Genomic DNA, 15,653 nt, shown 5'->3' on the forward strand with positions numbered 1-15,653 from the left:
TTTTTTTACATTGATGCCTGCTGAATCTGACTGATCCGTGCAGGATAAAGCCAAATACGCCTGGAAAATGTGTTGCAATTAGAGGCTGTATATTCCCAACACTCCACTGAGACAGCACTGACTAAAGTGGTCAATGATCTGGTATCTGCCAAGTCTAAAGGCCATTACTCACTACTTATTCTTCTAGATCATTCTGCTGCGTTTGACACTGTTGATCATACTCTTCTCATACAAACTCTGCACTCCGTAGGTTTAATGATACAGCCCTTTCCTGTTTCACATCTTACCTATCTGATCGCTCTTTCAGTGTTCGCTTCTCTGACTCTACTTCCTCTTCACTACCTCTGTCAGTCAGGGTTCCGCAAGGCTCAGTCTTAGGTCCTCTGCTTTTCTCAATCTATACCTCATCTCTTGGCAAACTCATCAACTCTTTCCGATTTCAGTATCATTTATATGCGGATGATACTCAAATCTATTTATCAACCCCAGAGTTGTCACCAGTGGTTTTTTTCCGAGTCTCTAAATGCCTCTCTGTCATCATATCTTGGATGTCTTCTCGCCACCTCAAACTCAATATTTCCAAAATGGAATTACTTATATTCCCACCAGCTAAGAAAAGTTACCATCCGGATATCTCCATCACTGTTGACAACTCGACAATCTACCCTACCCCACAAGCTCATTGCCTAGTGGTCATCCTCGAATCTACACTGTCCTTTGTTCCCCACATTCAAACTGTCACCAAATCATGGCCCTTATTCTGGTTGGTGCGGATATTCCCGCATTCTTACGGAGCGGTCCGCACGCCACGGTGTTTTGCCGCATGCGGCCATCGTCCGTAGAAACGCCCACGGGTCCTCCGCATTCGGACGGACTCACTCTTTAAGAACAGGGCGTGTTTACGGACGACATACAAACCATGCGTGTGCGGGAGAAACACTCCGATTCTGCACGGTATTACAGAGTATTACAGAGTATGCTCGGAAATACCGCATCCGAACGGGAGCCAAGCGGTGCTACCGCCCGTAAGCGGAGTATTTACGCCAAACAACCCACTATGAAGTATCTTCTGCAATACATCACATGACCCACTTATTATACATGTCTAATACACATGTGTATTGATAGTATTAATATTCAGTCATGTCCATTGTTAGCAGTTTTTAAGTGTGGGACAAGTACAGCATATGTGGGGGATTACTAAGGTTTCCTTGAAGCAGCAATGGTTTCAATTAAAGCACTGACAAGCGGCCTATTAGTGAGTAATGAGTAAAGGAGTAGATTCTATTGGGTTCAGGTGTTAATGGTTGTAGTCATTAGGCGTACGTTCGCCTACCGCATGAACGAGTGGTGTCCGCAAAGCAATAGTACACTTGTGGACACCGCACATTTCTGCCCTTTTTGATCGCGTGCATTCGGAGTGGTTTCCGAATGTACGCCCCCCAACATAAGTGTACTCCCCCGTGTCCGCCCATGTTTCCGCCCCGATTTGCCCACTTTGAAACTACGCCCATGTGTCATTCCGCATGACGCCCATAATACGCCCCTATTTCCCGACTGATAGCGGTGAACAGTTTTGGACGGGATTTGCCCGAACTGGTACCGAGTCAAGGCGTGGCACATGCGCGTAGCGTTCTCCACGCATGCGCAGACGCCGTAAAGACGCGATCCGTAAGTACGCGGTAAAGTCCGCGTCAATCAGAATAAGGGCCCATGTTACATGCATCTAAATAACATATCCAAAATACGATCCTATCTCACACGAGACACTACAAAATCTCTTATCCATGCACTCATTATATCCTGCATTGATTACTGCAATAGTCTCCCAATAATTCTGCTGATCCGCTCTGCCAGTCCCTCCATTGGTTACCTGTGTTTTACCATAATCAAAATAAAAAGCTTCTGCTAGCAAATAAAGCTATTAAGCATACTGCAATAGCATATATCTCTTTACTTATCTCAAAATATCTCCCATCTCGACCACTCCGCTCTGCACAAGATCTGCATCTCTCTTTTGCACGGATCACCAGCTCCCATACACTATTACAGGACTTTCATCGGGCTACTCCCACCCTATGGAATGCCCTTCCACGCACAATAAGACTCTCCACTAGCCTCCAAACTTTCAAGTGTTCCCTGAAAACGCACCTCTTCAGGCAAGCCTATCATATTTAAGTTCTATACGAATAACCCTCTGAGGCACTTATGTATTATATAACTTCCCTTCTGGACCTACACGCTATGCTATTACTGGTGCCTGTCTTTGTGTTTCCCTCCTATATCCCTAAAGATTGTAAGCTTACAGCAGGGCCTTCTTACCTCCAAGTCTGTCTGTTGTTACCCAGTTTGTTTTATCTCTGTTTACAATTGTAAAGCGCAACAGAATCTGCTGCGCTGTATAAGAAACTTTAAATAGATAAATATATTACATACGGCCATAAATTAAGAATCAGTAGGAACAAACAGGTAATGGCTATGAGCTCAAAGATCCCCAGCGTGTATTACCCAAAAATGTAAGAGAGATGTAAGGTACTATTCTATTCAAGCTGCAGTGAAATGTGGATACTCATTCCACATGAAAGATAACATACATAGACAACAAACACTGCACTAAAATAGAAATACATTTTAATAAAAATAATAAAATAATTTATCAACGAAACAAGAATCAAAAGTAATAATAATAAAACTCAATAATAAATAATAAAACCACAGATCATTATTCGGCACATATAAGCATTTCAGCCTGGTTATTTAAGGAATACAGAGTTAGATTCCTTAAATTAGTTATCACCATTCAACTGAATGGTGATTCCTAATCATATTGTTCTGATGGTGTATGCATTCGTATTCATAAATATGAATACTAATGTTCCATCAATACGAATATGCGTATTTTTGGAGTAGAAAATGCTGAAAATACGAGTAGTATATACATACGACTGCCTACGATTACACCAAATTCAGGCGTATTTTCTTTAGCAAATTTCCACCATACTGTGTTATAAATATCTTATTATTTTTTTCATTATTATTAATTATGAGGTGGGACACTGTGGTTAGGCTGGGAGGCAGCGGGAGCTGTGCCTCCCACTAACAATTGAAAACTGTCAGCAGCAGGGGGCAGGGCTAGGCTGCAGACTGCAAAGTCCATTGAAAATCAATGGGGAAGCGGCACCTGTCACTCTGCCTCAATGACAGGGACGTGCCTTCAGCCCACATCAAAGCACACAGCTGTCAATGAGACAGATGTGATAGGACAGTGGATCAGGCTGTCAAGAACCCAGTGCTAGTTCCTAAAATACGGGAGACCCCTACTCATTTTGTCCACCATATTTTGGGAACCAGGGCTGGCTCCAAAAGCATGGGTCTTGGATGCGGGTGCCTCACCAGCCACTGAACTCACTGCATGTCACTGGTTAAATGTACCATTAGAGGACCACTGTTATTTGGAATTGTGCTTTCTAGGTATGAGCACCTTATTCATTTTATGGGCCCTCCCTACTAGAGAACATAGACAGATGCTGAGTACGCTGGGCTTTGGAAGGGGTAGAAAACAGATGTTTTACATGGCGGTTTGGGGTATATAATTTGGCACACGTTGCATATGGTTTGAGTTTGTGAAAACTGCTTTTGATTTGTGGTTTATTAACTGCACACACAACATTCTATTAGAAAATTCCCCACTAGTGAAGGTTCTAAAAACTGCACAGTGAAAGATTATGCATTTCTATTTCCAATTCTGTATAGAAAAATGCCTATGTTGTTTGCTAATATCCAATGCTTTCTCTTTTTGACATAGACAAGTTTACAGAGTAATTGTGTTCACATCACTACCGATTTCTTATTAATACATATCTTTCAACAGCTAAGCAAGAAGTTTGGGGACATATTTAGCCTGCAGTACTTCTGGACTAAATTAGTGGTGCTCAATGGGTTTGAAGTAATGAAAGAAGCTCTGATCAACAGGTCTGAGGAGATAGCAGATCGTCCCCGATTTCCTATCTATGAGAAAATAGGATATGTTGGCGAATCCAAAGGTATTTTCTCTTTAATTTCACTCCAAATACACAGCTCTACTAAGTGCTATCTTTATTAATTTGCAGCGGCTGCTCCTACCTGATTGTAGGAGGGTGGCTGCCACTTGCACACCCTACGCCACCGCCGCCATTCACCTGCTGCTCCTCCACATCCCCACCGTAGTCCCGGCTCCTGTACAATGCAGAAGACATGCACCAGGACTGGCCTCGGTACTGCATATGTGCATAACATAGTAACATAGCCCCCTCTGAGGCACATACAGTATGTATTATATAGCTTCCCTTCTGGACTTGTAACTTGGTGGGACTGCTATGCTATTACTGGTGCCTGTCCTTGTGTTTCCCTCCTATGTCCCTATAGATTGTAAGCTTGCAGCAGGGCCCTCTTACCTCCAAGTCTGTCTGTTGTTGCCCAGTTTGTTTTATCACTGTCTACAATTGTAAAGTGCAACGGAATCTGCTGCGCTATATAAGAAACTGTAAATAAATAAATAATAATAACATAGTAGTTTGGTTGAAAGAAGAATTTCGTCCATCAAGTTCAACCTTTTACAGGACCTTTTAGACAGTGTTGTCTAGATGTTAAATCCCCTTTTGAATTTTTTACTTCGATTCCATTTGGGATAAATTATGTTTATCGGTTGTACCCCTGGATGTTTTTACCCAATAAATGTTTGTCCAACCTTAATTTAAATGTATTTATTGTGTCTACCGAAACTACTTCTTCTGGAAGAGAGTTCCATACTTTTACTGCCCCGACAATAAAAAAAGCCTTTCCTTGGGAGGGTACGAAATCTTCTCCCTCCAGCTTGAGCGAATGTCCACGTGTCCTAGTCTCCGACCTCAAAGTAAATAGGGTGTCCGACAGTTCTTTATATTGCCCCCAGATATGAGGTCTAACCAGTGCCAATATAGTGAAATACCACAACCAACATTTTGACTGTCGACCTAGCCCATGTTGACCTAATGCTTGTGTTGACCTAATGACATTTTGACCTAAGCTCATGTCGACCTTCCCATGTGTCGACCTTGGCTCATGTAGACCTTCAGTGGCCGACTCAATGCATGTCTACCTTAGGGCCTTATTCTAGTTCACTCTTTCTGACAAAATCCTTCTTAGATGGACAAAACCATGTACACTGCAGGTGGGGCAGATGTAACTTGTGCAGAGAGAATTAGATTTGGGCAGGGACGTGCAGTCAGGGGAGGCAGGCTGTCATTAATGATAAACATAATAAAATAATACAAAGAAAATACTTATGACACATATTATGTGTCATAAGTATATGCTTTATATCATCCTATAAATTTTGACACCATCAATTTTTTTTTTGTATTGGTTTTGGAGGCAATGGGAGCCGTGCCTCCGGCTATCAATGCTCAGGTCCCAGAATCAGGGGGCGGGCAGGGGGCGGGGCCAAACAGCAGGCTGCAAAATGCCATTGAAAAAACCTGTATAGGCAGCACCTATAGCGGTGCCTCAGTGACAGGGGGTGCTTGTCCTGTCACTGAGGCAGCTATGATTGGTCTCACTCTGCTGCCTGTCAAGCGCAGCAGAAGCAGCCCAGCTGCACCCTCCGCACCGCCCCCTCCCTTCCCCGCACTGCGTGTGCAAGAACCTCTGCACCAACTCCCCCTCCCCTTTCCTACTCGGTGGCTGCACGGACCCAAATACCGTCTCCCCCCTCACCTGGCGGGTGAAAGCGCTCCTTCCCCACCCGGATCTCCGCACCCCAGCCCCCCTTCCTGCATGTCGGCATACACAGCTCCCAACCCTGTGGGCGCCTCTGCAGTGCTTTGTGTTCCGAGCACATGGCCGCTGTCAGCTGACAGCTACATGCCAAAGGGACATCCAGCAGGAGAACCCAGGAGCCCTGTCCGGAGCCTGAGGGTAAGTGGCAGCCCCAGGGCAGGAACTGGGCAGTCGGGTGAAAGCCAGAGACTGGAGGGCAGTAGGGGTAATATAGGTGCCGGGGCCACCTGTCTGGGAGTTGGATATACCGTCTGCCACTTTGAGAGCCAGGGAGCAGACAATGGGAATATGTGTAAGGTCATTATCAATATCTGTGTAAGAGCAATTTTAATAATGTGGGGCAATGTAAACACCATTATGTGTATATATGGGAATTTAAAAATGTGTGTAGGTCATTATTTGTCATTATGTGTATAAGGGCATAATAATGTGGTGCATATATGTTTGGGGCCTTATGTGTATATGGGCATTAATCATGTAGGACATATGTGTAAGGTGCATTATGTGTATAAGGGCATACTGTAAGTAATGTGGGGCATATATGTACAGGGCTTTATATGGGCATTAATCATAAGGGGCATATGTGTAAGGTGCATTACGTATAGAAGGGCATAAATAATGTGGGGCATAATGCCTTATGTGTATATGGGCATTAGTCATGTAGGGCATATGTGTAAGGTGTATTATGTGTATAAGGGCATAAATAATGTGTAGCAAACAGTTTGTGTATGGGGGAATTATTTGAATCAGTGGATTAAGAAGGTGTGGCATAATTTGTAAAAGGGCATTACTAAGGTGTGCCATATGTGTAACGGGCTTTAGAATTGTGGCAATATGTGTAAATGGTGTATTACTGTTGCGTACGGCATATAAGAGTACCATTATGGAGGTTGAGGCTGCTATGGCGCCCTTGATGTTTGCTGGACTCGCCACTCCCCTGCACCAAGTCATTCTGCTGCCAGTGCCTCACCAACCACTGACCTCACCGCACGTCTCTGGATTTGGGTGGGGTTTTACTTCAAAGTGAGATCTATATTGCAGTGTAAAAATAAAGCAGCCAGTATTTACCCTGAACAGAAACAAAATAACTCACCCAAATCTAATTCTCTCTGCACATTTTACATCTGCCCCGCTGCAGTGCAAGTGGTTTTGTCCATCTAAGAAGGATTTTGTCCGAAAGAGTGAACTAGAATAAGGCCCTTTGTTCTAATATACCATATACCGTTAAAATACTTTTTCTTAATTCAAATCATTTTTTATTATTAAAGAAACTCTCCCAAACTTTATGATTCCCAAGATAAAGCTGCTTAGATAGAAACAGTTGAAGGTTGCAAATAGCTTTGATTTGTAACAGTAGCTAATTTATACTGCAGTTTATAAACTGGAACAAATAGTTTCATATGTAACAAATGGCAGATTCAGACATACGCAAAAATCCCGTGATTTTTCATGTGAACGCGCATAGTGTATGTCTGAATGGCTCTACCTAGGGTTCTATCTGGGATTTTCTTCGACTAAAATCCTGGGTCCTTCACAACTGCAATGAACCCAGGATTTTTAAAAACCGTGGATTTTACGAGTTTAAATCCCAGGTAGTATGTCTGAAAGGGGTATAAGTTAGTGGCAGGGGTGAGTGGTGGTCGACGGGGTGAGTAACGTGTGTGTGTGTGTGTGGGGGGGAGGGTGGCACATCTACATGTTAGTGGCATGCACAGGAATCTTCTGGGGCAGCTCGCACGGGCAGCGCAGCTCAGCCTGGAAAATTACCAAAGGGGTTCAAATTTTTCTGAAAACTTAACATAAATCTTTGTCAAAGTGTAGTTCGAGGGAAATCTTAAAATCGTAGATCTTTCTAGTGTGTGGGCACCTGGTTGCACTTACAATTGGTCAATATCTACAGATGGCTTGGGCAGTGTGTATGGAGACTGACATCACAAATAGCAATCACTAGTGGCTCCTAGCACAGAGGTTGTATGGGCAGAACAGGGATTGCATGTACACACAGCACAATGCACGATGCATTGGTTGTGTTGCAAAGCCAACCGGATATATCTGTGAATGACACCGTTCCCAGATATATTAATGGTACACACTGGCCAATGGTGCATCGATATATCGACCGTTCATTCGAACTTCCAATATATCGGCCAATGTGTACACACTTAGTTGCAGTTTTAACTATTAGAGTACCATCTAAGATGTATATATATGACAGCTACTATTTGAACAGCTAAGCATTCCAATGTTGTTAGAAGATAAGTAAATAGCAATAAATGATATATGCCGCTGCAGTTTGCAAGTAGTGCCAACACAGTTTCATTGTTCAGATAGCTTATATTATTCATGTAGTGCAGCTCACAATGCAGCAATTGATGGATCTGCTGATGACAAAGTAATTAGAAGCAATAATGATCACTCCTGAGGGTTATAATAATCAGCTTGTAATTACTAAAATAGCTACTATGATAGAACCAATGTTTAGACAAAGCAATTCCCAGCACTACGGCTTGATGTAACCATAGGTGCCGATTCTGTGGGTGCTCAAGGGCCTGAGCACCCACGGAAATTGATGAGCACCCATGGGCCCGAGTCCAGCTGCTGGGCCGCCATATTAACTTGCTAATTTGCGGCTGCAGCACCCACATTGCCAGACCCGCCACCTGGGAAACAGTATGCCGGGAAGAGCGTATTCTGTCCGCGGAGTACCTGCACTGTTTGGGCATTTATGTACCTGTACTGTGGGGGCATTTACGTACCTGCACTGTGGGGGCATTTATGTACCTGCACTGTGGGGGCATTTATGTACCTGCACTGTGGGGGCATTTATGTATATGGAACTCTGTTGCCATAATTTGAATATTGGAGACAACTGTGCTCTGTAATATAAATTGGTATTATTTTGTGGCCACACCCCTTCCCCATGAAGCCACTCCTCTATATTTTTGGCTTGAGCACCCACCACAAAACATAAATCGGCATCTATGGATGTAACAGCATATTAGTTTAAGCTGTCAGTGTGCAATAGAATATCCAAGCATGAGTGTCACTAGCTAATGCCTGTTTAGATTGACGGGCATTTGCTTTGTGTTGTTCCAGTGTTATGTCATATTACATATACTGTACGGTACTTGTTTCCTAGCACGGCCACAATCTTATGGATCGTGTACCTTTAAGTTAAGGTACACGATCCACACGATGGACCCGATTTCCTTTGAAATCAGGTCCATTTTGCCGGCAAAGGTACAATATCGGGGGCATCGCGTCGGTCGGGACCATTAACATTGGTCCCGACGCGACCGACGCAATGCCCCCGATTTCCCCATAGGCTTCAATGTTAAAATATTTTTTAACTTTGAAATCGTGAGGATCGCGTCGGTCTTGTGCCATTATAATGGCACAAGATGAGATGGACTTGATTAAGTCCATCTCACCTTAAAAAAAATGTGAAAAATGTGAAATGGGCCAATATGACCCATTTCACATTCTAGATGTCCCCGTCGTCACCCCACGATAGACGCCAACCCGAAGCGTGGCGAGCGCAGCGAGCCCGCGACGGGCGGTGGTGCGCGTCCTCCGACCTTTTCATTCCCCTACTATCCACTAGGGCGTGGAGTGAGAATAGAATAGTGTGGCGAGCGCAGCGAGCCCGAAGCGTGGCGAGCGCAGCGAGCCCCGCGAGGGGACACGGATACCTTCACAGGTAAACGCGTCCCTTCGCGGGCTTCACATGTATCCGCGTCCCCTCGCGGGGCTCGCTGCGCTCGCCACGCTTCGGGCTCGGTGGCTCGCTGCGCTCGCCACACTATTCTATTCTCACTCCACGCCCTAGTGGATAGTAGGGGAATGAAAAGGTCGGAGGACGCGCACCGCCGCCCCTCGCGGGCTCGCTGCGCTCGCCACGCTTCGGGTTGGCGTCTATCGTGGGGTGGGGTTTACGTCGTTAAATTTGGGGGTCTAGGGAATATTTTACATTGAATCCAATGTAAAATGGGATCCCAGGGACCCGATTTACACTTCATTCAATCAAAAAATCGGGTCGAAAATCGGGTCGGTCGCGTCGATCGCATCGCCACGCTTCGGGCCCGATGCGATCGACCCGATTTTTCCGACACGACCACCCCGATGTAAATCGGGGTGGCCGTGCTAGGAAACAAGTACCTACTGTACTAATGATTTGTGAATTACAATGTTACCTGTATGGAAACTGTGTGTTGTTTTAAAAAGAAATTATATTATTATTAATAATAATAATAATAATAATAATAATAATAATAATATGGAGCTGTAAGATCAGTATCTGTGCAGAACATAATACGAGATAAATTAAAAAGTTAAAAATGAAATTTCTTTAGGTACAAATCAACAACCTTATGTTGAACTATAAAAACCATATAAACAATATATTTACCCCACACTAAAATAATTCATGTATAATTCTCAGGATTGGTAATAGTCAGATATGGAAGTTCCTGGAAAGAGCAAAGAAGATTTACACTATCAACGCTGAGAAACTTTGGGATGGGAAAGAAATCCCTGGAGGAGAGAGTGACAGAGGAAGCGCAGTGTCTGTGTTCTGTGTTCAAAGCCCAAAAAGGTTAGTTATAGATGTATATAAGGCCTGAGGTTTGGTTGTAAAAGGCATATTTTGCAGTAGCTGCTGCTTCATTGGAAGGAATAGAGAGCCTTATATATGATAATGCAGAAGGAGGCATCTCATATAAATAGACGCTTCCTGCATCAGATCATTCTGCAATACCATGGGCAAACTGAGTAACCCTCAGGTTACTCCATCGCCGAGGCCAGAAAATCTCTGTCAAAAGTCAGAGACCCTGTCTTTGGCACTCCCACACTGTCTACAAAGGTGCTTGGGCCAGGGTTGAACTGGCCCACAGTGGCACAGGAGAACCCCTGGTGGGCCCCACATCCTGGGGGGCCCACCTCCTCCTCTAGGGCTCAGCGTCCAGGCTGCATTTGAAGTACACATTATACTAGATTAGCAGCCCTCCCCCACCACCCTCAAATGTTTTTAAGCAGGGACTAGCAATGACTGCACAACTGTGATGAAGGCATAATTTCAAGTAAGTCCTAATACTTTATAACTGTCAGTTTTCTTGGGGTAATTGTAATTGTAAATATCATCATTTTTCTGTGTATGTCTTTTTTATATGTATTTTTTCAAAAAAAATTCTTACTTTTGACACACCCTTTATCACTATTAGTTGCTTACACATACCCTACATTCTATGACACTATACACTCTATTACACTTCACAGCTATATTTTATTTATGTGATGCCCTGGGGTGGTTTCGCTGGACTGGTTTGGGGGTGCCCTACACCCAGGCATGAACCTCATAGTGCTAGGGACCTGCTCTAAAGAGGTGACCTTAACGTTGGTGGGTAGGTACATATCTCTGGCCAAATGTATGCTAACAACCTCATAAATGAATTATAAAAGGAATACATGTTAGCAGTAATGAGTGCATAGTGCATCTGCAAACCCCCTCTGTCTTGGATATAGCTAAAAATCTCAGCAAGGTAGCACCTCTCATTACAGGGTGTGCAGTCTAGGGCCCCCCTCTTCCCATAAAGTACACATTATACAAAAGTTATATTATATTGAACATGACTGTGGTATTCTGAATTCTCTATAGTGCATTGCTGTTATTATTCTAGTGCCATATAATGCATGCATTAGCAGTAATAAATATATAGAGAGTACAGTTGTGCTCATTAACCTATCAGAATTTGTCATTTTCTGGCCATTTGTCACTTTTCTTTCACTCATGGTTAGTGGTTGGGTGAAGCCATTTATTGTCAAACAACTGTGTTAACCCTTTTAAAATCATAATGACAACAGAAACTACCAAATGACCCTGATCAAAAGTTTACATACTCTGGAGATTTGGGCCTCATAACATGCACACAAGTTGACACAAACAAGTTTGAATGGCTACTAAAGGTAACCATCCTCACCTGTGATCTTTTTGTGTGTGTGTATAAAAGGTCAGTGAGTTTCTAGTCTCCTGAAAGACCCTTGCATCTTTCATCCAGCGCTGCACTGACATGTCTGGATTCTGAGTCATGGGGAAAGCAAAAGAATTGTCAAAGGATCTGTGGGAAAAGGTAAATGAACTGTATAAAACAGGAAAGGGATATACAGTAAAAAGATATCCAAGATATTGAGAATGCCAATCAGCAGTGTTCAAACTCTATTTAAGAATTGGAAAATGAGGGATTCTGTGGAATCCAAAAAAAATAAAAATGGTGTGGTTGTTTCAAGATGCACAATAAGGAGGCATTTGAAGAAAAATGGGCTGCATGGCCGAGTCGCCAGAAGAAAGCCATTACTACGCAAATGCCACAAAGCTTCTCCCGCTTACAATACTCCAAACAGCACAGAGACATGCCTCAAAACTTCTGAAACAATGTCATTTGGAGTGATGAGACCAAAATTTAACTTTTTGGCCACAACAATAAACTTTACATTTGGAGAGGGGTCAACAAGGTCTATGATGAAAGGTACACCATTCCTACCTGTGAAACACGGAGGTGGATCGCTGATGTTTTGGGGATGCTACAAAGGCACTAGAAACTTGGTCAAAATTGATGGCAAGATGAATGCAGCATGTTATCAGAAAATACTGGAGGAAAATTTGCACTCATCAGCTCGGCAGCTCCACATGGGACGTACTTGGACGTTCCAACATGAAAGTGATATAAAACGCAAGGCCAAGTCGATCTGTCATTGGCTACAGCAGAATAAAGTGAAGGTTCTGGAGTGGCCATCTCAGTCTCCTGACCTCAATATCATTGAGCCACTCTGGCTAGATCTCAAACAAGCAGTGCATGCAAGACAGCCTAAGAATTTACAGAAACTGGAGGCTTTTTGCCAAGAAGAATGGGCAGGTTTACCATCTGAGAAAATAAAGAGCCTCATCCACAACTACCACAAAAGACTGTCATTGATGTTAAAGGGGCAATATATGGTATTAAGAACTGGGGTATGAAAACATTTGATCAGGGTCATTTGGGTAGTTTCTGTTGCCATTATGATTTAAAAGAGTAAACACAGTTGTTTGACAATAAATGGCTTCACCCAACCACTAACCATGAGTGAAAGAAGAGTTTGTGAGTTATCATTCATATTCTCTGACAAATGGCAAGAAAATCACAAATTCTGCTAGGGTATGTAAACTTATGAGCACAACTGTATATTTAACAAGGCCCAGACCATGCATGCTCCTAAGGTTAGCCAAGTCTCTGAAGCATCTGGCCACACAGTATCTGGTGCCTGGCAAAACCCCTTAACATGGGCCCCTACCAGTACATTCCCCCGGTGGGCCCTTCATGGCCCAGTCCAACACTGACTTGGGCAGAGTAATGTATACCCCAGCAAAATGGTACATTTCACCCAATCACAAGTCCTGTGGATTAACCAGTAGTGTGGTTTATTAGGAAGTAAAGCTATTGCTGTACTCACTGGAGTTACACTTGTTGAAGCACAAATGAGAGCTTGTAGCTGAGCGGGGTTGTGACAGGTCACCAACCGGTGAGTAATTTGGGGTAAATTGGAAGGTTTCTTGGAGGTAAGGTGGAGGCGTCTGTTTCCAACTGTGTCACTGTACAAAGAAACAAAATGGTGGTGCAGGTGCGCAGCAATAACGCTGGTTGCCATCTTGGTTAAAGAACAAAGAATCCTCAGAGGAGCCATAGTGAAATATGTGCAGTAGTGCTTCACCATTCTAAAAATAAAAACATTTCTAATTCACAAAAAGATTATACACCAATAATATTTATACATAGATTGTCAGAATCAATTAAAACATGATCTAACAGAGTTCAAATTAGATATGTGCGTGGACCTCCATGTTATGGTACTAATTGTGTTGATTGTGTTCGTTATTGTGTTGGTTCCAAAAGCTAAAATTTGAAATCCGAATTCTGAATACCGAACTAGGACTCGGATCAGAGAGAACTGAACCACGTATCTCTATTTAAAATGTTTAAATATTAGCCACAAACATTAACAAAACAGAACTCTAGATTCACAATAAAGCGACAAATAACCATAAACATTGTCAGAACTGAATCATGGATATTTCATAGAATATCTCCTATTCAAATTCAAACCACACAAAAACTCAGTACCAAAGGCATATCATATTTATTATCTGCAGCTTTCACACAGAAATCCTGTCATACAATGCCTTGACTATAATATGTAGATGTATGTGTATCTGAGTAAAACAACATGTTCTTCTCCCCAGATCATCCATTTGATCCTCGTTACCTGATTAGCAATGCAGTTAGCAATGTGATCTGTTCCATAGCATTTGGAGATCGGTTTGAGTACGAGGATCCAAAATTTCAACGACTTTTACGACTGTTTGATACTGCCCTGAAGGCTGAAACTGGACTCTTGGCTCAGGTGTCTAATATTAATGTTCTACTATGTTACTCCATGGTCCTCCAAGTTCCGGCTGTCAGAATCTTACATTTTAAAAGGAATACCTTGCAAACCCAAGTAGAATATGATTGATTTCTGGTCATGTATATTAGAATATCATACTGTATGCTAAATTGTATTAATATTTATTATACATACTTTTTAGTATGTATAATAAATATTAATACAATAATTATTTAGTGTTACACATTGAGGTGATCATTAAACAAATGAAGTACAAATACAAAAACTGACGTAAATATGGTTCTGTCCATATTTATTGAGAAAAGAGAGAATGTCACTAGGGTGGTGCACTTCAGAGAAAAGACATTTATACACTTAAAAAGTAACTTTTAATGGGAATAGCTAATAAAATGTTGCGAAATATAGACTAAAACAAAACATATAAGACACGGACAGTGTAGTTAAAAGGATACTAGATCCTCACACAGTGATCCCCACTGACCAGCCGTCCCCTATAATTCTTAATGATTTTCTGATTTCAATTAGTGCGCGTTGTAAGTAATACACAGATTTTTATTAATCCTGTAAGTGTCCCATTTGGTACAGTATGTACAAGGGAATTTTAATAAGATGTCCCATGTATAGTGGTGACAGTACAGGTACTGGTATGTATGACAAGTGCTTCACATATGTGAGTCAGGTAATACAGCTCGGAGCCTGTAGTATAAGGCAGCGTGCATGTATCTCCCTGACGCTGGCTGGGTTCAACTTAGGCAGCCAAATCCATGCGCTGGCAACTAAGTCAGCGCTGGAGTTCCCGGCTGTCTGAAGGGACCCGCCGCCGCTTCTTGTAGTGTAGGGGTGTCAGGTACGTGCCGGAGTGTCAGGTAGTAACGCTGCCGGTCAGACACTGCCCTATCAGGAGCTGCGGTGAGTGGCGCCACCACACCGCTTCTCAGGCTCCACGGACTCACTGGAAAGTGACGCCCGTTTAAAATGCCGCACAAATTAAACTAAACATATACAAAATGCATTTCAAGAGGGGAGGGGAGGCAGGGGGGTTTACACTGCGGGCGCAGTCGGTCTGCGTACGCTTCGCAGTTAAGCTTCGTTAGCTTCGATGGTTCTGTCCATAGTGACAAGCTAAAATGTGTTGGGAGCATTTGATACATACAGTAGGGGGTGATTCAGACCTGGTCCGCCAGGTCCGAATTTCTCCCCCGGCTGATGGTACGGGGGAGCATGTGCAGTCCCCCTTCGCAAACATCTCCGGTGAATATCACACTCGCCGAGGCGTTCGCTTTGGGAAGGGGTCAGGCAGGAGTCTGGAGCAGGGGAACACCAGAGGTTTATGGGTGCCCCCATAAAAATGCTGAGCGTTCCCCTGCGAACACAGTCGATACACACTTGGGGCAGGCAGTTGACATCACATGATGTCAGCGCTC

At 43.2% G+C, this 15,653-nt stretch overlaps 1 protein-coding gene across 1 annotated transcript in view; it reads left to right on the top strand.

Moving 5' to 3' along the window:
- Positions 1–15,653, top strand: part of LOC146026152 (cytochrome P450 2D15-like) — a 43,892-nt gene that overhangs the window by 5,806 nt on the left and 22,433 nt on the right. Inside the window, exons 2-4 of the mRNA XM_083156565.1 lie at positions 3,872–4,043; positions 10,238–10,390; positions 14,066–14,226. Coding sequence (XP_083012691.1) covers positions 3,872–4,043; positions 10,238–10,390; positions 14,066–14,226 — 486 coding nt within the window. The remainder of the gene's footprint in view (positions 1–3,871; positions 4,044–10,237; positions 10,391–14,065; positions 14,227–15,653) is intronic.

Source organism: Crinia signifera, chromosome 8 (genome assembly GCF_055691185.1).
Source record: "Crinia signifera chromosome 8, ASM5569118v1, whole genome shotgun sequence".
Lineage (NCBI taxonomy): Eukaryota > Metazoa > Chordata > Amphibia > Anura > Myobatrachidae > Crinia > Crinia signifera.